General features: G+C 35.4%; 2 protein-coding genes across 2 annotated transcripts; both read left to right on the forward strand.

Annotated features, from left to right (window-relative positions):
- The first annotated feature begins 3,683 nt into the window (after positions 1–3,683).
- On the forward strand, positions 3,684–18,857 carry LOC128857979 (aminoacylase-1A-like). The gene is made up of 6 exons (XM_054093855.1): positions 3,684–3,840; positions 3,916–4,260; positions 14,800–14,946; positions 15,028–15,311; positions 16,129–16,262; positions 16,322–18,857. Exons 1-6 carry the CDS (start codon positions 3,747–3,749, stop codon positions 16,524–16,526), a joined length of 1,209 nt encoding a protein of 402 aa, XP_053949830.1. The 5' UTR covers positions 3,684–3,746; the 3' UTR covers positions 16,527–18,857.
- Positions 18,858–20,819: 1,962 nt separating this feature from the next.
- LOC128857982 (DDB1- and CUL4-associated factor 7) lies at positions 20,820–25,019 on the forward strand. The gene is made up of 6 exons (XM_054093856.1): positions 20,820–21,278; positions 22,583–22,775; positions 22,840–22,925; positions 22,992–23,365; positions 23,449–23,630; positions 23,708–25,019. Exons 2-6 carry the CDS (start codon positions 22,585–22,587, stop codon positions 23,904–23,906), a joined length of 1,032 nt encoding a protein of 343 aa, XP_053949831.1. The 5' UTR covers positions 20,820–21,278; positions 22,583–22,584; the 3' UTR covers positions 23,907–25,019.
- The last annotated feature ends 489 nt before the right edge of the window (positions 25,020–25,508 follow it).

The following is a 25,508-nucleotide window of genomic DNA, read 5'->3' on the forward strand; positions in this document are numbered from 1 at the left end:
ATGTAGTTTTCGAATGGTGAAAGAATTTTTAAAATCGGTCCAGTAGTTTTTGAGCCTATTCGTTACAAACAAACAAACAAACAAACAAAGTTTTCCTCTTTATAATATTAGTATAGATTACAATGGTCACCGTTCAAAAATAATCGAATTATAAATTGCCCAGCTACCAGTTGATAAAAAATTTGTAGTAGGTTTGAAGTAGAATTTAACAAATTTTTTACGGAAGACAGGTTCTTGTTGCTATTGTAGCAGTTTATCAAGACAAGTATGATTTAGTTACCTGTCTTCGTCGTCTATTTCCATCAGAATCATGCTGCTATATATTGCCAGGCCCATTTGTTGTTGTTGTAGCAGTTTACTAAACCCTGACAGTGCGGTGTAGTCAGCGGTCATTTTCGTCTAACTCATCTAAGGGTTGGCCCAGACAACGTGCTGTTTCGACAGGTTGGTCCAGAGGGAGAGGGATATTAGGTGGGTAGATTTGATAGGGCATGTGAATACGTGGTTAATGTGGGGCGGTTTACCTTCACATGCTGAATATATATTGTGTATGCGGGGTCGATTCTGGACAAGTAAGAGTTCAACGTACTACAATATCCAGAACACAATTGGGCCAAAGTTACACGGGTCTCGCGAGTCAGCTGAAGTTCGTCGTCTGCAATAGGTGGTGGTTGGATTACGACATTCGAGGATCGGGAGTTCAGGAGGGTGGAAAGGGTCGCCCAATGGATGTACATTGCGTCCGGTAGATCTCGTGGGCGTAGTTAAAGAGATGCCTCTTGACTCGCTTAGCACAACCTCCAGAAAATGTCTGCTCGGATGGTTGCTGCGGTAACAACCCAGCAGGAATGGTTTGCTGTACATCTATCCTATCTATGCTCTATCTGCATCTATCTATGCTCCTTTCCCTGTTGCTGTAATTTGACCTCCTTCGTTCAGATGGTAAATAGGGTCGTCGTAAATCTAGTGAGGAAAGTTGGAGATTTCTCGCAGTGAAGAAGCGGGAAAGCAATACCATTGCTGGACGCCATTATCGCGCAAGTGTTAGGATATGAGATCAATGAAACTCTCTCTGGTGATTGAGGAAGCTCTGAGATGTAGAAGTTGTAAAGTAAAATAAAGAAGAGGGGAGTGATGTTACTCTGATGGTGGTTGATGGAAACGCCGCCGCATTGTGCGACGTAGAAGCCGTGGAGACTGGGTATGCCTGACGGCAAGAGCAACACAAACTGTGTGGTCTACTCTCTGTGGCTCTTAAGTCCTTAACAGATCTTAAGGTGGTATTACCCATTGTATTAATTAAATTTGTCCGAAGTTGAGTTCAAATGCAGCTGAAATAAGCTTCCTGTCTAGGGTTAGGCTCAATACCAGCCCTAAGAAGAACTATTGGGAGCAGCCTTATTGTGCGTAGATGCTTCAGTGACGATAGGCGAGGGGGTGCAGTTCAGCGCACTATACAGGGCATGTTTAATGGAGCCGCAGCCTTTGATCGGGAAAGGCCGGAGTCATTCCGGTGCGTAGAACCGGCTGCCATGGGAATGATGGAAAACAGGTCGATATTGAAAAGTTGACTTGCTTTTAAAGATACGGTTGTTATTATTTCCTATTAAATTGTTTACATCAAACTCTATTGCTTCCTATTCTGTACTTTCATCTTCCTTTTCTGTTCTACCGGACGCAGCTTTAGGCGGCTCGTTTTAAATGTTTGATTTTCATTTAAAAATATTTATATCTGGAATTTCAAATGGTTTGACAAAATAAGAATGCCGAAAACTCTACAATGCTCTCATCATGCCCGTTCTAACGTACGGCGGAGAAGCTTGGACGATGACAATATCCGATGAAGCGTCCCTTGGAGTGTTTGAGGGAAAGATTCTGCGGAAGATTTTTGATCCTTTGCAAGTTGGTGACGACGAGTATCGTAGGCCATGGGGCAATGAGCTGTATGCTCTCGATATAGACATAGCGCAGCGAATAGAGATCCAGCTGCTTCGTTAGCTGGGCCATGTCGTCCGAATGGAGGCAAAGTATTCAATGCGGTACCAGCTGATGGTAGCAGAGGAAGAGGAAGGCCTCCTCTGCATTGGAAAGATAAGATGAGGAAAGAAACGTCTGGCGCTTTGTTAAACTGGGCCAAAAACGTGTAAGATGTTATCGTGAGAATCAAGAAAAAGAATGCCGAATTCTTGAGCTCTCAATAGTTAGCACACTTGTTTGAATACACTTTGGTATCTACTATCATCGATTCTTAATTGCTCGAAATTATACATCATTTACCAAACCTAAATCGAATAAAGAAATCTTCACTGCTGATGTCTCGTTTCATGCCTTATTCCTAAGTCCGTCGACACGATTTTCATTTAACATGGAATTTTATTATAAAGGGTTTTCCAATAAGAGGTGTTATTTTGATAAAAGATCAATAGTTTCGTTGCTTGTGTGGCACGTAGCGCCGTCTTGTTGAAAATAAACGTTGTCCAGATCAATACCATCCGATTCCGGCCATAAAAAAATCGTTAATCATCTCTCGATAGCGCAATCCATTCACCGTAACTGTTGCTCCAGCTTCATTTTCGAAAAAGTAAGGTCCAATGACTCCGCCGGACCATAAACTGCACCAAACAGTCACAAGTTGGGGATAGAGGCTTTTCAACAATAACTCTTGGATTTTCTGAGCCCCAAATCCGACAATTTTGCTTGTTGACGAAGCCACCGAGGTGGAAATGGGCCTCATCACGACCCAATCAGCAAAGACACAACATTTTTCTTGTGTTAACTGGACTTTATAAGCCTTAAGACCCAAATCTTTATGCAAAACACGGTGTAATGACGCTTGTAGAATTCCTAATTCCAAAGAACGACGAGGAATGGACAAACCTGGGTTTCCTTCAAAACTTTCGGCTACAACAGCAATATTTTCGGCTGTTCTTGAGCGACGCGCACATCACTAACTTGTCCCAACAGCTCGAATTTTTTCACCAATTTCTATATTGCAGTCCGGCAAGGTGCTTCACGATGACCCAAAAATGGTCGAGTTTTGCGAACCGTCTCTGCAAAATTTTCACCATTTTTATAGTAAATTTTAATAATAAATTTTAATAATCAATGCGTTGTTTACGCGTGTATCGTTCCATTTTTAATAATGGCGTAGTTTGTACTTGTCAAATATCAAAAAATGGCAACTTGAAGTGAAAAAGGGCTATTCAAAATATCACCTGCTATTGGAAAACCCTTTAATTGACTTTTGTATGACTGTAATTGTTGGTTTACGATCTTTTGAATCAGTTTAACTGGAAGCACTGGTTTTCCAAAAAATCATTAAATAAATAAATAACTTTGCCGAATGAGTGAAGAATGAGGACAGATCAGCTATTGTTGAATAAATATATTTCAATACTATTATTTCTGGAGGATACACCCAACATTTTCTCTAAGGTACTTTTTGCGAATATTTCACAATTTCAGGAAGTAGTCCACTATTGACTCTAAATATTTCCTTTGGCATCAACTCTTAGCACTTGATGAACGCGCGACTTAATTAGCTACCAACTATTCACTGAATACCTAAACGAGGATGAGGTAACTAACTGTCTAAGTAATCCCATTGACTGTTGGGTATGAGGCAAACACAAAATTTATTTAAATTATGAGTTAAAGTGTTCAAGCGTTGAAACGTCGCTGAAAACATTACTGTTTAGTGTATCGTAAACTGCCAGCGTTGATCGCTGCTTTATCACACAAGAATAATGGCTACGAAAAGCAGGTGGGAGACCAATGAGGAAATACAGTATTTTCGGGAATATCTCCGAATCCCTAGTGTACACCCAGATCCCGATTATGGTAACTTTAGGATAAACTATAATACAATTTTTTTGCAATTCACCGAACTATTATTATGTTTTATCGCATTTGCAGAACCTTGTGTGGAATTTTTAAAACTACAAGCGAAATTGCTCGATCTTCCCATACAAGTACATTATCCAGCCAATGATCGTAATCCAGCTGTGATCTTAACATGGCAAGGCAAAGAGCCTTCGTTACCTGCCATATTTTTGCACTCGCATATGGATGTGGTGCCGGTATTTCCAGAGAATTGGTCCCATCCACCATTCGCCGCTGACATCGATGAAGAAGGACGGATATTTGCACGCGGCGCACAAGACATGAAATGTGTTGGAATGCAATACCTGGGCGCGATTCGCGCACTCAAGAAGAGTGGAGCAAAATTTAAACGAACAATTCATATATCGTTTATCGCAGGTATGATTAGAAACGTTCAAGTGGAATGCTTTAATATACATACATACATATATCAAATATATATGCATACATACATACAAATACAAATAATAACATCGTAATAGCCACTCATATTCATTGAGTCGTATACTATATTTATATGCATCGCCAATGAAAAGGAAAGGAATAATGGAAAATATGGATGAGACACTGAAGATATTATTCTCAATTCAGTTGGCACGCAGTTTTGAAATAATCAGTAGCTTATGTGTGTAGAAAAATTTTACTTATCAAAGTCTACTTTTGCTCCAAATATAGGCATCCGAGTTAGATTTTAGAGAAGTTTCTACTAAGTATGACCAAAGCTGGCAAAATGAAGAAAAATTTAGTTTATGTGAATGTTGATGGCATTTAAGTTGTGATTAGTTTGAAGAGCTATGTAAATGTTTCTCTTTCATATATAAGTGCATACATATTGCGCCTAAATTCCAACGGCTTCAAAATTAAAATGGAACTGGAATTAATCTTATTGCTCTAAAATTATACGGATGAAATAGCACAGCATAAGGTGATATATCGCTCCTTGTATAAAAGAAATGATTAAATATTTACAATAATTTCCTCGCCGTGTGTTCCTATACTACATCACGTATGATCCGCCCTTATTCAATTATTCAGCCTCAAACGTATGATATTTGATATGGGAAAACGTTTTCAACAAAAATCGTTATGGAAATATTAAAAAGTGTTTTCCACTATTACGTTCACATACCTATGCGCAGATACTCAATATGACTTTGTTCACATAACAGGTTTTTGGTAGTTATGGATATATGCACATACAGTTCCATTCACTTGATTAGAGGCATAGTTTTTATGGAATAAAATGATTATTAAAGCAACCGTATTTGATCTAGTAAGACAAGGTTTTCTCATAATTCAAGTGAAGACTGTACTTTGCTCGGAAGTAAACATGCATCAAAATACAAGGTGAAGTCCAAAATAAACAATACTGAGCTAAAATAGAAACAAAGCCCCTTTGTTCTGATAACTTCGAGTTTATTTATTCAAAATAATCTCCTCAGTCCTCGATATACTGTTTTGCGTGATCTAAAAGCTTTTCGAAAGAGTGTTTCAGGTCATTGGCAGGAATGCCCTTCAAGATGTCTGTACAAGCCTATTGGATGGCCTCTACGAACACAAAATGTTTTCATTTCAGGGCCAAATGCAATTTTCCGAGTAGGTAGAAGTCACAGGGAGCCATATTAAGCTAAAAATGGTTAAAATGTGATTTCTAGTAAAAAAATCAGACACAAGAGTGGATCGATGAGATGGTTCATTATCATGTAATAAGCGCCAGCTTGCCCCTTGGCGGTATTCAGGGCGATTCCGACGAATGCCATGCAACAAACGCTTCAAAACGCCAAGATAGAAAATTGCATTGACGGTTTAGCCCGTTGACAGGAATTCCTTGGGGCATTTCCTTTGGAATCGGAGAAACAAATGAGTATGGACTTGATTTTTAACTTCTCCAAACGTGGCTTGTGTGGGGCCTTCCATTCGGCCCTTTGACGCTTAGTTTCAGGTTCACGTTTCATCACCACTTACAATCTTGTCAAGGAAGTTCTAGTCTTTTCTCGCCTCTTTAAAGAGGTCTTTCGAATGTTGAATTCTGAGCAATTTTTGGCCCTCAATTAATTTGTGCGGAATGAAACGTTCACCGACCTTTCGTAAGCCCAAATGATCAGTTAAAATGCGATAAATCGATGTTTTGAAGATATTCATTTCCGATTGCATGAATTTCAACGATAATTTCGGTTCATTTTTAATAAATTTACGAACATTTTCGATGAAGTTTTCGCTGATTACTGATTTTAGGCGGCCCATACTATGTACCTCATGGAAATAAGTATATGTACATGACAATTTATGTGAAAAAAATATATTTCAAATGAAATAAAATTTATTGACTTATTTTTTACTTATAAATCTAATCAAAGCAATTAAAAAACAATAACAAAAACTTCATTTTTTTTTTTAACTTACAAAAATAAAAAATAAAATGAAAAAGTTTAATAGGAAATAATTATATGTGCATTTCACAATTTTGTCGCATTTCTTGCCGAAGTTCAATGATTTGAACTAATTTTTTTTAATTTAATAATTAATATGGTTGCCTTTGGCTGAAATAACTTTGTTTAAGCGAGTGGGCATTGAGTCGGCCAATTTTTCTAGCGTGGATTTGCTAATTTTTGCCCACTCAGCGATCACAGCATCCTTGAGGTGCACAATGGACTCAAACTGACGTCCATTTTTGTAAACCTTGGCAGAAAGTATGCCCCAAAGGTCCTCTATTGGATTAAGGTCAGGACTTAATGCTGGCCACTCTAAAACATCAATATTTCGTGATGAAAAAAACATTTTGGACAAGTTTGCAGTATGTATTGGAGCATTGTCCTGCTGAAAAGTCCACTTGTCAGGATAAAATGTTTCCGAATAATCAATGAGCTCTTGGTCAAGAAGCTGTATGTACATTTCCGCGTTGGTTCTTGTCGGAATAAAGCATATTCGGGACTTTCCGGCATATCCAAAGGCAGCCCATACCATTAACGACCCTCCACCGAAGTTGCGTTTGTGACGGGTTTGTCGGGGCAGTCTTTTATCTTGCCAATACTTGTGGCAGCCATCTGGACCGTCTAAATTAAATTTTTTCTCGTCGGAAAAAACCACATTTCGGAACTCGTGAGTCCAAAATTTGTATTTTTCCGCGAATGCCAAGCCGGCCTTAAGGTGACGTGGTAGTAGCTTTGGTACAGGCTCTCGCAAAGCATATGACAGATTCTTATTTTCGCAAATTATTTGGTTGACTCGTCTCCTGGAAACGTTGAGGTTCAGATGGCTGCAAATTTCGCTGCAGGACATCTCTTTTTGGGCAGCAAGACGCCAAATCCCCCTTTTGGAGCGTTCTTTAAGAGACGTTGGTCGGCCGCTGCGCTTGCTTTTACCATAACTGGATGCATTTTTGCAAAAGTTTGCTATGGTGTTGATGTGACGATCTACGCGGGAAGAAATTTCTGCAATTGTTTTGCCACTTTCTCTCATTCCCAGGATCAAACCACGCTCTTCAGCGGTCAAATGGGTCCCACGTGGCATTCTACAGTTCAATTCAACAACAATATGACAATTTCTAATTGCTCACGCTTTTAATTAATTACTTACGTGATTAATAATTAAAAAAAAATTAAAAAGAATTGCCAAAATATTTTAATGTGATCGCGATCGCTGCCAAATACCCACTAATGTCATATTGCACATATACTTATTTCCTATGAAGTGTGCTATGATGACACACAAAACTATGATAACGGTACCGCGAATGGTGACGAAGAAGAATTTTACAGTAATATTCTTGCAGTAGGCTCAATTGTGTACACCAAAAATAAATAAAAAATAAATGTACCGTTAATTTTAGTAGAGATACAGAAAAAAAAATTTGTGCACATCTACTTATTTCCATGAGGTATGTTCATTGTCATTTATGTTCTCAAAACCATCTCTGAAACGTGTAAACCACTCATGAACTCTGGCACGGGATAGACAATCATCGCCATAAACTTCATTCATTTCATCAATTCAAATGTTTCGGTAAACGTTTTACCGATTTAAAAACAAAATTTGATACTAGCTCTTTGTTCGAATATCATTTCTGTACCGATGACTTAAACATACTGACACTTGAGACGCAATAACTTCGCTTCCATTAAACCGAATGTCACCAAACTTTCACTGGAAGTCAGCTAGGGGTGTAAATTCCAACGCACTAACTCATTAAGAGAAAATACTATTTATTTTGGACTTCGTCTTGTATTATTCCATCTAACTGTATTTCGCAGCAGTAAAGCTTCAGCAGCTGTAATACACTGTTTGATTTATTGGTCCACTTAAATAGAGGCACTAACCAAATAAGAAAATATAATAACAAATATAGGAAATTTTGTTTTACATTTATTATTTAAAGCTTAATAGTTTGTGCAGCCAACTTGTTTATAAATTATTTCGTAAATACGTAAAGGAATGGATTTACACAAATTATCCAGATAGTTTAATGAAATTTCAGACCAGGCCGATTTAATCATTCGAATTAAAGCATTTTTGTCTTCAAATTGTTACCCATTCTCATAAACCCCATCCCCGTAGATTTTCAACAATGTTCAGATCTAGGGAATACGATGGCTATGCTAAAGTATCAATTTTCAAATAGAACGCGCGTACTATTGCCTCCCACACTATATCTTCACCTTCGTAGCTGTGATAGTGAAATAGTAATTGTATCCATCTAGATTGAACTTATTTTCGTCACTAAATTACTTTTTTCCATTCACCGGAATCGTTATTTGTAACAGAACTCCAAGATTTGTGGTCCCTTGTAAATTTGAGCAATTTGGCTATTTGAAAGTCCCTCTAACGTCAAGATAACAATTTGTATTTTTCGCAATCTGTTAAATCTTTCTGCTTTCCCATTTTATTGGAATTAAGATGTTTCCGACCAAACACAATGAATACTTAAAAAACCGATACCTTTCACAACTTTAATGCGCAAATAATGTAGGCCAAGTGAACCAATAAATTACAACTGCTGATGTTTTACTGCTGCGAAATACCGTTAGATGGAAAAATATTTTGATACATGTTTATTTTCGAGCAAAGTACAGTCTTCCCTTGAATTATCAGAAACTCGTGTGTTACTAGATCAAATGCGGTTGCTTTAATAACCATTATTTTCCACAAAAATTTTTAATTTTTTAATTTTAATAATTTCTTTATAAAAATACGGTCCAATCCACTACAAAAACCCTATCAATTCAAGCTTCACACTTTGTGAAATTAAAAAGAAGTTCAACAAATATTCATCAAAATTACAAACTTTTAATTAAAATTTCAGAAAATTTTCGAGTATGCAATTTTGTAGCCTTTTAAATTTTGGTCCACTATGGACAGTTGATTGTCAATCTGCCATATTTAACCGGTAAATTATTATTTTTGGATTTATTAAATACTAATCACTGTACTTATATAGGTGACCGTACTTTATATGTGTATGTATGCTAAGACGATGTAAATGGCGAGAGAAGTTTACGACTAAATCTGTCTGTCTGTCTGACCATGTACACGCTAATTTGAATAAAAACCGATGTATTCTAAAGAAATTCCCATACAGTGTGTGGCTACTAAATAGCGGAACTGATGCTGCCATGAGGTATTTACTTTTGAATACAGTGCCTGTCGTTTCTGCAAATAAATCAGTATAGCCATACCGACCGCATTTTTTGTTTTGCCGTAAAAATCTTACGTAATTGTTGTAACAATTGTTGTGTTTTGTGTTGTTGTGTTTCCTTACATGAAATACGCCTTCGAAGGGTTTCTAAATTGTCTACCTTCGACTCCTTGCTGTCCATGCTTCTTTCGTGTTGATCGACAAGACATTTCCGACCGAGTGCATCAACTTTGTGGTAGTCTACAACCACCATTTTTGGTCAGATTTCGCGACGTGCGAGTCGCTGTTTCTCAAAGTAAAGCTGTGACTGTAGATTGACAATGTCAATAACTCCACTCACTTCACCACTATTAATTCGTACCCCTACGAAACCTTCCTTATATACACCTCGTTGCAAAATTAAAAATATATTTATATATATATAATTGGCGCGTACACTCTTTTTGGGTGTTTAGCTGAGTTTCTCCTCCTATTTGTGGCGTGCGTCTTGATGTTGCTCCACAAATGGAGGGACCTACAGTTTCAAGCCGAATCCGAACGGCAGATGTTTTCTATGAGGAGCTTATTCATGGCAGAAATACACTCGGAGGTTAGCCATTGCCTGCCGAGGGGCGACCGCTATTTGAAAAAGCTTTTTCTTAATTTTGGTGTTTCGCCGAGATACGAATCTACGTTCTCTCTGAATTTCCAATGATAGTCACGCACCCACACATTCGACTACGGCGGCTGAATACACCACTATTTTTTTATAAAAATCTAGTTCATACTGTAAACTAGGGACGGGCAGCAGAGTGGCACGCTCGCAGCAGAGCGTGCTAGCAAAGTGCTAGATGAGGGGGCGACAAACTTACATCAGGAGGGTAAGCAATAGGCGTGTACGTATATTAATCAGTTCTGAGCAACGCATATGTGTTTGTAAAAAATAGAGTGAAGCTTTGCCAATAGCAAAGTTACCAGATAAGGGGACTTCATTCCATGTTAGGGGATTTTGAAGTGTTGGGATTTGCTAGATCGTTCATATTAAATAATAAAATGCTTTTCGTTTTTTTTATTGGAAACGCTTCTTTGAATATTAACATCATCTTTGCAAATTTCTATTTTATTTACTTTTATAATTTTTGTAATCAAGAAGCATAGGCGATTTTATAATCAAGAAGTTTGAACATTCGCATGTCAAAGTTTCATAGTTTCAAACCATGATTCAATAATTAAAGGTTTGCTCACTAGTGACATTCAATTTTTGACACTCCCTTACAAAAGGTTGTATTTAAAAATGGGAATAAAGTGGAACAAATTAAATCCTTTTTGGTAAAAATGGTAGCAAAAAAGTATTTTCTTGCTTAAATGGAAACAAATTGCGAACGCTTTAAAAAATTAATTTTAATTAATATTTGAATGTAAATAACGGTACAAACAGAAGTTATAAGCGGAAATTGCGTCAAATATTAAAACAAGAAATTATTTCACTTAATCCAAGATTTTATTTTGTGAATTTATTATTAAATTTAAAAGCGATCGCGAAGTTGCGAAGCTTCGCCAATATGAAACTATTTTGTTAAAAATAAATAAGTAATTGGCACGCACAATTATGTTAGGTGTTTGGCCGAAATCCTTCTCCTATTTGAAGCGCGTGTCTTGATGCTGTTCCACAAATGCAAGGACCTACAGTTTTAAGACGGTTCTGGCAGATGGTTTTTTATAAGTAGCTTTTTCATTCTGGTACTGTGCTCTGCTAAGCCTCCTCTGGACACTTCATTCATTCATGGTAAGGTGGTCTCTTTGGAAACAAGCTTCGTCAATCCTAACTTTTTATAATGAAGTATGCAATGCTATCGGTCGCGTCGGGACTATCCAATTATTCTCCCTGTCGTAATTCTTTGGGAAATGCTAGCAAAACATGAATTCCTTCTAAATCAACATATCACAAGAAATAAAGCTTTGTAAATTCTCCACTCATCGATCTTGGATTATGTCAAATAGTCTATCATGCACTAACTTAAGCGGTATGTATTCCATGTCATACTACCATAGTCCTGAACATACCGATAAAAACTCTTGAGCGAGTGGCTGCTCGTAAGCAGACCATTTTGAAAATGAAATGCTTTTTCTACAAATTTTACTTTTCCTCCACTTTCTTTCAAAATTTCTAGAGCTAGCAACCCAATGTCTTGCTAAGGGAGCCGATTTGTCAAGAGAGAACGAGAAAGCTGCTTACTGAGCAAACCTTTTATCATTGAATCATGGTTTCAAACTATGTGGAGAAAAATTTGTACTGACAAATCGGTGTATATTTTTCTGAATGAAAAAATTGTCTTCGTTTACATATAAGTATGTATGTATATCGTATGTTTTTATGTTAGTGCATTTTTTTAAAGAATGCTGGTCAGAACAGCGAACAGTAATCTCAACCAGCCATGTTTTATTTAAACAATGCATGTTATACATTTTATTTTGTTAAAAAGGACAATTTATACATGTTTCCATTAAAAAAATAGAGGATTTTTTCAAAAAACATTGAGGAAATTATCATAGCAGAGTGGGTATTCTTGGTGAGTACTTAGTTGCTCTCAAATTTAAATCACACGCATATGACAATGCGCACAGTAGACAAAGTACACAAAAATGATTAGAGAAATTTGTTTGAATGCGCTCATGGATTTCGCACCATCGATGACAACGCAAACCACTTTTCGCCATGATACACCCATGCGTTCAATACCATGTTCATTAACACATTGAAATAAAGCTTCACCTTTAGTCGTCCCTTTCATTGGAATAATGTCCAAAAGTTCTTCGCCTATATTTAGGTGGGCATCAACTCCTCGGATAAAAATCGCTAATTGGGCTATGTCGGATATATCTGTACTTTTGTCAATTGCCAATGAAATCGCTGTGAATGATTTTATACGCTCTTTTAACTGCGATTCTGTAATTTCCGCCATTTCATCTACTCGTCTGCTTAGAGTTCTACGAGATAAGGGGACAAAATTCCTACTGCTTTTAATATACAAGACTTCACCAATTCGCCATCCGAAAATGCACGAATCTCACGAACAAGGTTTAACGCGATTTCATAAGTTGCACGCTATGCATCTACAACGTAATCTTCGCTTTTCTAAGAAATTAAAGAAAAAATTTAATAATTTGAATTTTTTCGACTTTCTGTAATTTGGCACATCGAATCGGGCTCTTCATTTAGACTTAAAGATTTGTATATACTTTTCCTTTCTTCTCCTACATATTCATCATATTCACTCCTGTGCAGCTCATAATGTCTCTTTATGTTAAAAACCTTACACACCTCACGTTTTTCACATACAACGCATTATGATTCTCCGTCTACATATTTGCATAAAAAAGTTACACTCCACTTCGGACTCAAATTTAACATTGTTCTTTTATTTGAGGTCATGCTGAACCAAATGTTTTATATTGCATATTTTATTTAACTTTATTTATCTAAATTAAAAGTTAAAACAGAGTAATATATTACACATTAGAAATAAAATTATGTTTTTGTCGGCAGTCGAACACTGTGCACTTTGTTTTGCCGTTCGCCGTTTCAAATTTTTAAATAGAATTTTCAGCGCTTTCACTGCATCCACACCATACAAATACACTTAATATTAGTGGTTTTTTATGCGAAAATAATACGTAACTTAGGGTCTTAAAAAATATCGTCAAAAAGTGCAGAAATTACGAAAAAACGGATTTTATTTATGAAATGTCAAAACTTATGAGTAAGAGTTGCCGCAGTTGTTAAATGTGGGAATCAATTTTGGGCATTGTTGATTTTATTATTTATGATTTATATACATATGTATATACTCTTGGTTGTTTATTTTTATACGCAGTTGTGCATTTTAGAGTGTATTGGATTTAGATGGGCGAAATTAGTTGTCAATCACGTCCACTTTTTATGAAAAATAAAAGAAGAAATGGTATCATATAGTAGCTAAAAATTCTGAAACATTTGACAAACTTCGGTAGCTGAAGAGAGTTTGCAGTTTTATAAAGTAATTTGCTAAAAAATTTGATTTTCCGGATTTCTTAGTTCAATTCAAAAAAATCAATTTACAAAAATATATCCGATCTCAAAAACTATTTAAGTAATCATAAGATAAGTGTGAATAATTTACAGATTCGTCAGTATATGCAGTGATCAATATTATTGAAGATTTAACTGTCATTGCTTTCCAATATGTAAGATTTTAATTTAATCTCAAATTAAATATTTTCAGAGGTCTTAATCTTCTTTACATCTAGCAATTAAAAAACAGTATTACGCGAACTTTTGAAATGTTTAATTGCTTGTTTATTGTTGTTCATTATCTTAATGCATTATTATAATAGAAAGTTTAGTATATATTAAATTTAGTTATTGAAGAAAAATCTACCAAAAAAACCTATTTTTTTAGAAATTTGTTGATATGAAGTTAAAAGTTGGCATCCCTGGGAAGAATTCATGAATAATTGCTCTCTCATTCAGGATACAAACACAGACACAACTCGCTCAATTTTTCCGTTTCTTCCCTGTGCTTTGTTATCCCCCTTCACCTAGCACTTTTAAGCACGCAGAAGCACACGCTGCTGCACAGTGCAAATGTGCTTAGTTTGCCCATCACTACTGTAAACCATATAACGCAAAGTTTCAAACCTTTCATAAAATTTTTAGACATTTTATAACAGTTTTCAACTTTTAACTACAATGTTGAGAACTTCAAAAGTTTTCAACTTTTAATCACAATGTTAGAGTTTTTTTTAGTATAATAGAGTGTAAGTTTGAAATGACTACAAAATGCCGTGGTGTTAAATTTTTTTTCGCAGAGGTCTTACGTCTTTTTATCATTCAAAGTATGTATATGGTCGAACTCATATTTATATGGCATCATCAAAACAAAAAATCAAGAATCAATGTATATGGTCACCTAAAATTTGCACTTTGTTGTATTCAAGTTTAGTGAGCTATAAAACTGCATACTCAGAATAATTCTAAAACTTCTGGTTAAAAAAATGAAAGTGTTAATGAAATGTTGGGAAATTTTGTAAAATATTTAGAACTTTGTTTATAAATGTACATATGTTTATGATTTCGAGTAATAACATTTGTAGTTATTACAGAAATGCCTATGCTCGCGTAGAACAGAACTTTATTTACCAAGCATTTATTGTTCCCATTAAAATTTGATTTTTGATTCAAAAGATAAACACGAACAATTTAATACATATAAGTATAATTATAATGTCAATACATTTGAATTTCAATTTCAATCCCATTTACATAGATGAGGAAATGGGTGGACGTTTTGGTATGCGTCCATTTGTGCATACTGCAGAATTCAAATCTTTGAATGTAGGATTTTCATTGGATGAGGGCCTGGCGTCGCCCAGTGAAGAGTTCCCCGTGTTCTTTGCCGAGCGTAGTGTGTGGCGTAAGTAATCAACATTTATTGTTGGCATTATCAACTTAAAGTGGATTAATTGTATGCAAAATAAAAAAAATATCGTTTTAGGTATATATTTTCAGATTTCAGGCACAGCTGGACATGGTTCACTTCTCTTGAAAAATACAGCTGGCGAGAAACTTCACTATATAGTTAACAAAATGATGGGAATGCGTGAGCAAGAATTACAAAAATTGGAAAATAATCCCGAATTCACCATCGGCGATGTGACCACAATAAATTTAACACGCCTAGGCGGTGGTGTTCAAAGTAATGTCGTACCGCCGTCGTTAATGGTTTGCTTCGATGTACGTCTGGCGATCGATGTAGATCAAAAAGAGTTTGAAAATCAGGTAAAACGTATAGAGACATGTAATTGCAAAGTACTATTGTGTTTCTATAGGTATTTTTATGTAGGTATTTTGAAAAAATACCGGCCGCCGTAGCCGAATGGGTTGGTGCGTGACTACCATTCGGAATTCACAGAGAGAACGTCGGTTCGAATCTCGGTGAAACACCAAAATGAAGAAAAAAAAACATTTTTCTAATAGCGGTCGCCCCTCGGCAGGCAATGGCAAACCTCCGAGTGTATTTCTGCCATGAAAAAGCTCCTCATAAAATATCTGCCGTTCGGAGTCGACTTCAAAGGGTGTACGCGCCAATTATATATATATATATATATATATATATTGAAAAAATCACCCAAATGAGTTCAATACTTTATAAGTCTCAAGCATCAGAATGTTTGGTGTTAATATTGGAACTAATATTCGTCATTCGCAAGGCCCGGGCGCGAAACCCATTGACGACATGAATCAATGAATAATAGAAAAGCTTCTTTCTAATAGCGACCGCTCCTAGGCAGGCAATGGAAAGCCGCCGACCGTATTTCTGTCATGAAATAACAGAAAATAAACAAAATAATAACAAAAAATTATCTGCCACTCGGAAACAGCATGAAATTGTAGGTCCCTCCCTTTGTGAAACAACATCAAGAAGCGCACCACAAATTTAAAAGAAGTTTGGCTAATTATATAAGTGTACATAATATGTATATATAACCGTGTATATAAAAAAACAGAATATTTTTTTTTAAATGCTCATTGCTTTGTATGGAGAAACTATGATATTTCTATTTCTCATCTGTTTATATCTATCCTCTTAACACAGCTTCATCGGTGGTGCAAAGATGTTGGAGGAGGTATTGAACTTGAATATGAACAAAAACGTCCTCGTGTTGCTCCCACTCCTACAGATAAAAAGAATCCATTTTGGGTTGCATTTAAAAGTGCTACCGACGAGTTGTAAGTTGAAGACGAATTTAAATCTTGTCTGTTTAAAAAAAGTTCATTCTTTTTTCAAGGAATTTAAAGATTTCTAAGCAAATTTTTGCTGGTGGCACCGACAGTCGTTATATAAGAGAAGTTGGCATACCGGCTTTGGGTTTCTCGCCGATGAACAATACCCCAGTGTTGCTACACGATCACGATGAGTTCATAAAAGCAGATACTTATTTGCGTGGGATTGAGATTTATAAGAAAATTATAGCGAAACTAGCAGAGGTGTAAAGTAAAGGCTTAATATCAGTCGTATATACATATGTATGTATTAATGTGTTATAAAAGTATGCGCCAATATACAGTATAATCTCGATAATTCGGACAATTAAATACCAGAGGTTGTCCGAAATATCGAATTTTCCGGATTATCGAGTGGGTAAAAAATTTAATAGAAATCAGTAGATCAGTAATTAAATGAAAAAAACTTTTATTTAATCTTAAATTGATTAATATTCAATGAGTTATATGTGCATATATTAGTTTTTATTCGGCCGTAAAATAATTCAATATATTCGTTTGCCGCAATTTTGTTTCATTTCTCTTTCTGAAGGCAATATTTCTGAGACTCACAAGTTTTAAAATGTCTCCGGATGAAAATTCCTGTTCCTCTGCATATTTAATACAACTATCAAATGCGACAATAGCTTGAGAGTGCGAAATTTTAGGATCTTGACTTTCATTTTCGTCAAGACTGCTGTTCTCGTTATCTTCTTCCTCAATCTCGTTGATATCGAAATCAGTGTCGTCATTCAACCACTCAGTAATCTCGTTATCATTATATACATCAGGGGATATTTCAACAAGAAGATCAATTATTTTAGTTGAGCTGCTGGGCCGTAGCATCGCAAGAGACAAATCATCATCTGAGTCCCATTCTTCGTCATAAAGAATTTTGTTAAAACATTTTCTGAGCACGCGTTCATCCACATTTTTCCAAGCATTAGACGATAAAAAAGCCACATCTTTTAATGTAAAGTTTTTTAAAGATTCCGGGAGATTGCTCGTTGGGCTGGACAAAAGTAGAGACAAAAAACTCTTCCGATAGTTTGTCTTTAAAATTCGGATAGCATTTTGGTCCATTGGCTGTATAAGAGCCGTGCAGTTTGGTGGCAAAAACATAACATATATGTCCTTATCGACATCCGACAGTGATTGGGGATGGCAAGTTGCATTGTCTAGCAGTAAAATGGCTTTGGTTGGTAAATTCTTTTCCTTTAAGTAACGCTTTACTTCTTTAACGAATGAGTTTTCAAACCAATTTTTAAAGATTTACTCTGTCATCCAAGCATTTTTGGTATAGGAGTACCCAAGCGGAAGGTTTACTTTTTTAAACGCTCTGGGGTTTTTGGCTTTCCCTATCATGAACAATGGAAGTTTACGTTCTCCGGTGGCATTACAGCAAACTAGAAATGTTACTCTTTCTTTTCCAATTTTGCGCCCGGGTGCGGATTTTTCATTATGCAATGCAAGGGTTTTTTCTGGAAGTTTTCTCCAAAACAAAGCAGTCTCATCTGCATTATAAACCTGATCATACGTAATGCCCATTTCTGCAATTTTCTTTCGCAATTTTTCAATAAAGGGTTGCACAGCAGTAGAATCATTGGAAAGTTTTTCGCCAGATATTTTTAAGAATTTAATTCCATATCGGGAGCGAAAATTACTAAACCAACCATTACTAGCCACAAATTCCACACTTTGTCCGTAAATTTGGAAACAGAATTGTTTGGCCTTTCTTTGATGATTTCCGAGGAAATCCGTGCATTGTTTCGTCTTGCGTTTACAAACCATTTATACAAGTGGTCTTCCATCTTTTCAAACTCCGCAGGCCGCATAGTTTTACGCTTTCCAAGGCCACATTATGTTCTAGCAATGTAACTGCAAAATATAATCAAAGGAGTGTAAACTCTTCTTACAAAATGTTTTCGTTTTTTACCTATCAATCTTTAATCCACTTGATTTTATGTCCGAAATTGTACAATAGATTTACCTACATTGTATTACGCAGCTAGCTGTCGAATTGACTGTCCTTCACTTAGTTTCTTAAGAACTTCTTTTTTCTGGTCTATCGTTAAAAACGTAAGTTTTTTCTTAGCTGCTGGTGCCATAGTTAAATTTATACAGCCCACAGTTAAAGAAATTATGGAGTTAATGTTTGAAATTAGCTACTGAACTACACGTTACGCAAATATGCTTATGAATATGAACTAGGAGGCTGACGAGCATTTAAACGCACTATTCACGCAAAGTAGTTAGCAGGGGAGTCCCCTTTATAAAATAAAATAAAAAATAACGGAATTCCTTTTTATTTCAGCATATTCACTGGAAAATAAAGAAGTGTCCGAATTTTAGAGGTACATGAATAAGTGGTGTCCGGATTACAGAGACTTCAATAGAAAACGTTTTGGTGTCCGGACTACCGCGCTGTCCGAATTATCAAGTGTCCGAATTACCAAGATTAGACTGTACTAAAATAATTTTTGCAAGGTAAATCTTAACCAAAATTTTATGTATGCTAATTAATAAAAATATAATTTGTTGAATTAATATTCAAATAGTTAATTTATCATGTGATTTTATTTGAATCCACGGGGGAAAATTTTCCAACATCAAAAACACGCTTTAAAAAAGGAAAAGTATGGGCAGTGGTTAGGGTGGTAGAAGGGAGTTTCCATTTTCTAAAAAGTAAGACTAGACCCTGCGGGCATATAATTGGGACATTTAAATAATATAACGTGCTTTTATTTTTTAATTAACCACAATATTTTGTTTGTTTAAAGTATTAAAAATTACCTTCAGAGATAAATACACCTTCATAACAGCTATTCTTATATTCCCGACTCAATTGTAATTTTAAAAAATTTAACTTCTGCAATGATAGCTTTTGTGCTATCATTTTGAAATAGCTGTAAACTTCCTGATGCGTAGAGTCTAACAATATAATCGCGATTGGACCAGCTCTAGTTACGCCATCCTTTGTATGTATTACAAAAAATTACTTATCGCTCTAAATGTTACTATGTCAACCAGACTATTTTGTGGGAAAAAACTCAGTTAGTGTAGACTTAACTTAACGTAACTTAAGAAGAAGTCAATTATTACTCAACGCGTCAAAGTTTTGTTTTTGTATCTTCTATTGTATCTGGCCAGAATTCATAATTCCATTTCCATCAGCACGTACTTCGTAGGCATCTTGCAGCAAATATGTGAAATTATCGGTTTGTTCCTGTAGTCTAGACCCAATCGTCTTTGGTATCGTAAGTATTTCCCCAATTTTAGTAGTTCGTTTTTTACCTGTGTATATACGTTAGTAAGCTTGGTTTAATATTGCCACTAGCCGTATTGAACAACAGGAAAATGGCGGAAACAGTATATTTAAACCATTTCCGGGCGAGGAAATTAATTGCTTGGTACTAAACAGTTGCACAATGATTTATTACTTCGCGGTTAGTTTAACGGACTCGTATTGAATTTATTATTTTCCACTTTAAGTTGGGTTATTAATAACATTTAAATCCTTTTTTTAATAAATTTAATCTCTTAAACAGAAAATTTCTAAATTAATATTTTCTTCTTCTTTCTAAAAGCCGTTCACAATTATGATTGATGCCAACAAGTGTTGAATTGTGTTCATGAAACTAATTTTCATTTCAACTGGTCTGGTAACAATATGAGTAATTACGAAGAATATTTGATAATATATATTTTGTTATATATATTTCTTATATTCTGAAATATAAGTTATATTTTATTTGATATAAAGCTATGAAAAGCAAATTAAATATTAATTATTAATATTTAATTATTTTTGGAGACTTGCTTCTGGCAGCTCGCCTTTTCGTCTATCAGCTGTTCAGGCATTGTCAGTGTTGTCAAGTACTCAAGTAAGTTCCTGGGCGCGCTCTCACATAAAAAGATTGAGTTCAGCATCTTGTTATAAATAATTCAGATAGCAATAAACTAATATGAGCAGTGAGTATACTGATTTTTTCGTATATCATTAACACAATCTACATTTTTTCTGACCTCAACTGTAAACAAACCGCTGTCATATTTCTTATTTCGGCAGTAAATCAGCTGGTTCATCTATCGCTGAGAGCTGATTACTGATTTGATGTTGGCCACACCGTTGCACTGACTAATGACTTAACTGGCCACGTATCGTTGAAGTGCGTTCAACTGAAATACAATCATTTATAGATTCACATTTCAAAATGTATGTTTTCACTATTTTTATTCATTAATTTTTAAACATTTTTCCTACCCGTGTCGATCAAAATATAATTTTTGTACACAGTTTTTTGCAATACTTATTTAATAGGGTTCTTCTGCGGGCGATAAACCAAGTTAAAAAAGTTATATTCAAAACCTAACAACCAACTTTCTACACACCAATCATAAAGACATATCAAGTTCGGTGGCACTTTTTCAACACAGCAACTACGAATTTTGGTTGAATTTTAAACGTAGTGGCAAGTCTCTTTTTCACTCGCTGAAGTTATACATATGTAAAGAAAGTGTCAGAATAGCGCGTTGTTATATACACTTTTTTGTCGTCTGTAAAGACGGAATAATTTTGCTACTTCGGAGTTAAATCAATTTTTTAAAGAATTGAGTCAGTTTAAAAAGCGAAACAAACCGTAAAAGTGTAAAATACTGTATATTTTCAATAAATATACCACATAATCGTGCTTACAACCACGAGAACAAATTTTTCTAATTCATAACGTGAATACAAAGCGTACGGGCGTCAGGTCAGACGGCAGCCAAATTAAGGAATAAAGCTAAAATGGTGTGAAAATATTGCCGGAGACCGGGTTTTTAGTGTGCATCGGTCATTTTTTAGCAGAGTGATTTTGTTGATTTTGCATTTTCGTTTTCGAGATTTGTTTAGTTAAGATTCGTGCTGATTTTAAGGAATCCCTTCGATTTTTCACAATTAATACGTTTCACATATATACGAGTACATAAACACAAGCTAAGGTAAGTCTACAGACGTACATACGAACATAGGTACTTCCTTATTTACCAAGCTTCCGTAATTTTGTATATATATACATTCGTAGGTTTAGGTAAATGTTGCATTCTACATTTTTGCCATTTCAATTCACTTATTTTCCTTTTTTATTTGTTTATTTATGGTCGGACTCAATGCCATTGACCGCTGAAATTTCTACATGCAAATGTCTTTTTTAGAGGAACTCACATCAAGCACGCGAACATCTTTGTTAAAAATAAATTTTAAAATCATTTCAAGTAACTAAATCATAGGCGATAAAACATTGGTAAAATTAAACTCGCGTATAAAAGCAAGTAGTATATTTTGAAACTATTCAAGGTGTCGTATAATTTTAAATGTAGTAATTTGCTTAGGCCACAAGGAATTACTGCGTGATATATCTTCATTCGGGGTTCGATACCTATGATGGAAAAGAACCACCCAGAAATTTTCCAGGGCATTATAAGATCGTTAAGATGGTTGTGACAGTATAAAGCATGTACGAGTATATTTTCGCTGTGGGCTTAATAAGTCAAGCTGTCTAATGCGATGGCGTCGCACACAAGAAAAAAGCCCATCGATTTATCTGCGGTTGAGTGATAAAAGCCAGATGGATTGTTTGACAATATTTCGAGCTTTTGTAGATGAATTCTGTCTGGGGTTCTGACTGTTTTTGTTTTGTTTTTTCTTCTTTTTCAATAAACCTACAATTTTTTTTTTTAGTTTGTTTATTAGGTGCTTTCAGAGATGCAACAAGTTCTTTACATCGTCCCCTGTGTGTGTTTGGTCCAATGAAAAGAGGATCTAGCGCATCTTTCACTTAACATCTCTGGTTTGATAACCCGAAAAGCCGGTTATGGGTTTGTGCAGTTCGGTTTTGAAGTTTTTACAGACTCCCAGACCTACGCGGATTTTTTATATTGAGCTTGTAGTCTTCCAACGGTGCCTCAAGAAATCTAAAAAAAACTAGTAAAATTGTTTATTGACAATGGCTTTATATCCTGTGGCCGGATGATTTCGGACTCTCTGCCTGCTTGTGTCTACGAGCCCTCCATTCCAAGCTCTCTAGAGTAGATCCTCTCAATTTGACTTGTTTATCTTGTTCTTCGCTGAATCTGTAATTATATTCATTATTAGTTTGCAATAACTCCAAAAATTTTCGTTGTGCTCATTTAACTCATTTAACAAAAAAATCGTATTTCATTACATACAATTTCCTATTAATTTGTGTAATATTTCATATTGCTCTAATAAATAACAATAATACCAATAATTTTTTCTTTTGCAGTTATGTCATCAACCGCCAGCAAGCGAAAAGAAATCTACAAGTATCTGGCGCCATGGCCGCTGTACTCAATGAACTGGAGTGTACGCCCTGACAAACGATTTCGCCTTGCACTAGGTAGTTTCATTGAGGAATACAACAACAAAGTCCAAATCATTAGTCTCGATGAGGACACCAGCGAATTCAGTGCAAAGAGGTAATTTTATAAAGTAAAATAAATCTTTTCATTGTCAACTAATTTTTTTTAACACTTCATTTAGCACTTTCGACCATCCATACCCGACTACCAAAATAATGTGGATACCAGATTCTAAAGGAATCTATCCAGACTTATTAGCAACCAGCGGTATATAGAATTAATATCGCTATTAATACTCATATTTGAATGTTACTAATTTAACTAAAATTACAGGTGACTACTTACGTGTTTGGCGCGCCGGTGAGCCCGATACACGGCTGGAATGTATTCTTAATAATAATAAAAATAGTGATTTCTGCGCTCCATTGACATCTTTTGACTGGAACGAAGTAGATCCGAATCTCGTTGGTACCTCCTCTATTGACACGACGTGCACCATCTGGGGCCTGGAAACAGGTCAACCCCATGGACGAGTCTTTGTATCCGGACATGTAAAAACGCAATTAATAGCGCACGATAAAGAGGTTTACGATATAGCATTCTCACGTGCCGGCGGTGGACGCGATATGTTCGCATCAGTTGGCGCCGATGGCTCAGTTCGTATGTTCGATCTGAGACATTTAGAGCATTCGACTATCATATATGAGGTATATTGAAATTGTTGATAATCTTTTTTGCTGTAATTTGTATATAAAGTTCTTTAATACATTTCTATTATTTTATTAAAAAGGATCCCACGCATACGGCTTTGTTACGTTTAGCCTGGAATAAACAAGATCCAAATTACTTAGCTACAGTAGCGATGGATTCGTGTGAAGTTATAATTTTAGATGTTCGTGTTCCTTGTACACCTGTTGCAAGACTGAGCAATCACAGAGCGTGCGTCAACGGCATTGCGTGGGCGCCGCACAGGTAAATTAAAAAATTATTTCTTTGTTATAGTGAAAGAGAATTTCTTAATTATATAATTTTTTTTTGTTGTTGTATAGTTCCTGTCACATATGCACTGCCGGTGATGATCACCAAGCACTGATCTGGGATATTCAACAAATGCCGCGGGCAATAGAGGATCCAATTTTGGCGTACACAGCCGCCGAGGGTGAAGTGAATCAAATACAATGGGGTGCGACACAACCCGATTGGATAGCGATTTGCTATAAGAAAGCATGCGAAATTTTGCGCGTCTAGAAAAGGCATAAGACAACGTCGAAAATATGCAGCATGCGCACATACATCGCCACAGCTTCAGCCACAAACATAATCTATATAACGCATATGACGATAATTACAAGTAGTTACTTATATACTTTTAGTTTGACATCAAAACCTTGACCACAACTACTTTGTAGTTACAACACTTTCGAAACTCGTTAAACTCCGCAAGAATGCGCAATTGTAATGTTGCGATGTTTATTTTACTCAAATATGTAATTTGCTTGTATATTTTTTTAGTTTCTAATACATATAACTTTTAAGTTTAAACTAAGTAGAGTAAATACAAACAATTAACAATTGGAAATCGCTTTTAATTTATGAAAATTAAACATTTTAAATTTTGAAAAAAAAAAAAAATATTTTTAAAATTTTAAAAATAATATTTGAATATCCGTTTAGAACTAGCGAGTGGCTATGTGATTGCATATTTTTATTTCTTTATTTCATTGTTCTGTTTGCAAACCGACGTACGAATGCAATTCTGAATCTGATAAATGTATGTATGTACTAAACACATCAGTGCTGTGTGGCAGGGTGTCTAACACTAAGCATTTTGTAATTTACATTTCATTGTATGTATATTTCTAACGACTACTTCACTTGATATACATATAATGTAATCATACGTGCATAAATTATATAGAGGTACATGCGAGTGTAGTGACTCAAAAGCGAACATACATAAATTAAACAAAAGAAACAAACAGTGGTAAAGTAAGTGACTAAACACCTAAAATTAGCCTAGCAATATGAACTATACATTTATATACATAACATGAGCCAGAGCCACATCAATAGAACTGATTAAAACTTACTAAACTAATTATTACTTACTTGTAAATGCAATAAAAGAGCAAAATGTAATTTTCTTTATTATCAGCAATGCGAACCAAAACGAAACGTAAATGAACTACACGAAGAGAAAATAAAAATAGGTGCACACACTAGGAAATAAATATGTAGAGTATCTGAAAATTCAAAGGTACCGTTAAAACAAAACAAAACTTAACAATATTTTGCGAGAGAGAAAACAAGATTGTTGCCAAAACCAAATGAGTAAATAAAAAACAAACAAAAACAATTCAACCACAAAGAAAGCTAACAAACAAATTCAAATACTTATAAATAACAACTAAAGACATATGTATGTAGATGACTAGTGTCCCCACAACCACAACAAACAACAACAAGAACAACCACCTGCTAAACAACAAATATAATGTGTATGTACATTTATGAAGTTTCATTGAATGGATGTTATGTATGTGCATATATTTTAACATACACACTAATGTACATTAAATGTGGATTTTAATTGAAATTTAACAGTTATAGCTTTCTGAGTTCCAATTCGAGAATTTTCCGAATTATTACTGGCTTTGCCCACTTCCTAATTTAAATACATACCCACATTTCCCTGGATAATCGAATACTCGCATCGCTCATTTATGCCTTAGTTTTCAATTTGCTATGCCGGCCTATGGGAAGTAAAAACGCATTTGCGCGTAATGAAATACTGTCGATAGATATCGCCTAGAATTTTGTACAGGGCTTAAAAGAAGAGCTTTCGGTAAT

Source organism: Anastrepha ludens, chromosome 3, assembly GCF_028408465.1.
Source record: "Anastrepha ludens isolate Willacy chromosome 3, idAnaLude1.1, whole genome shotgun sequence".
NCBI classification, from domain to species: domain Eukaryota; kingdom Metazoa; phylum Arthropoda; class Insecta; order Diptera; family Tephritidae; genus Anastrepha; species Anastrepha ludens.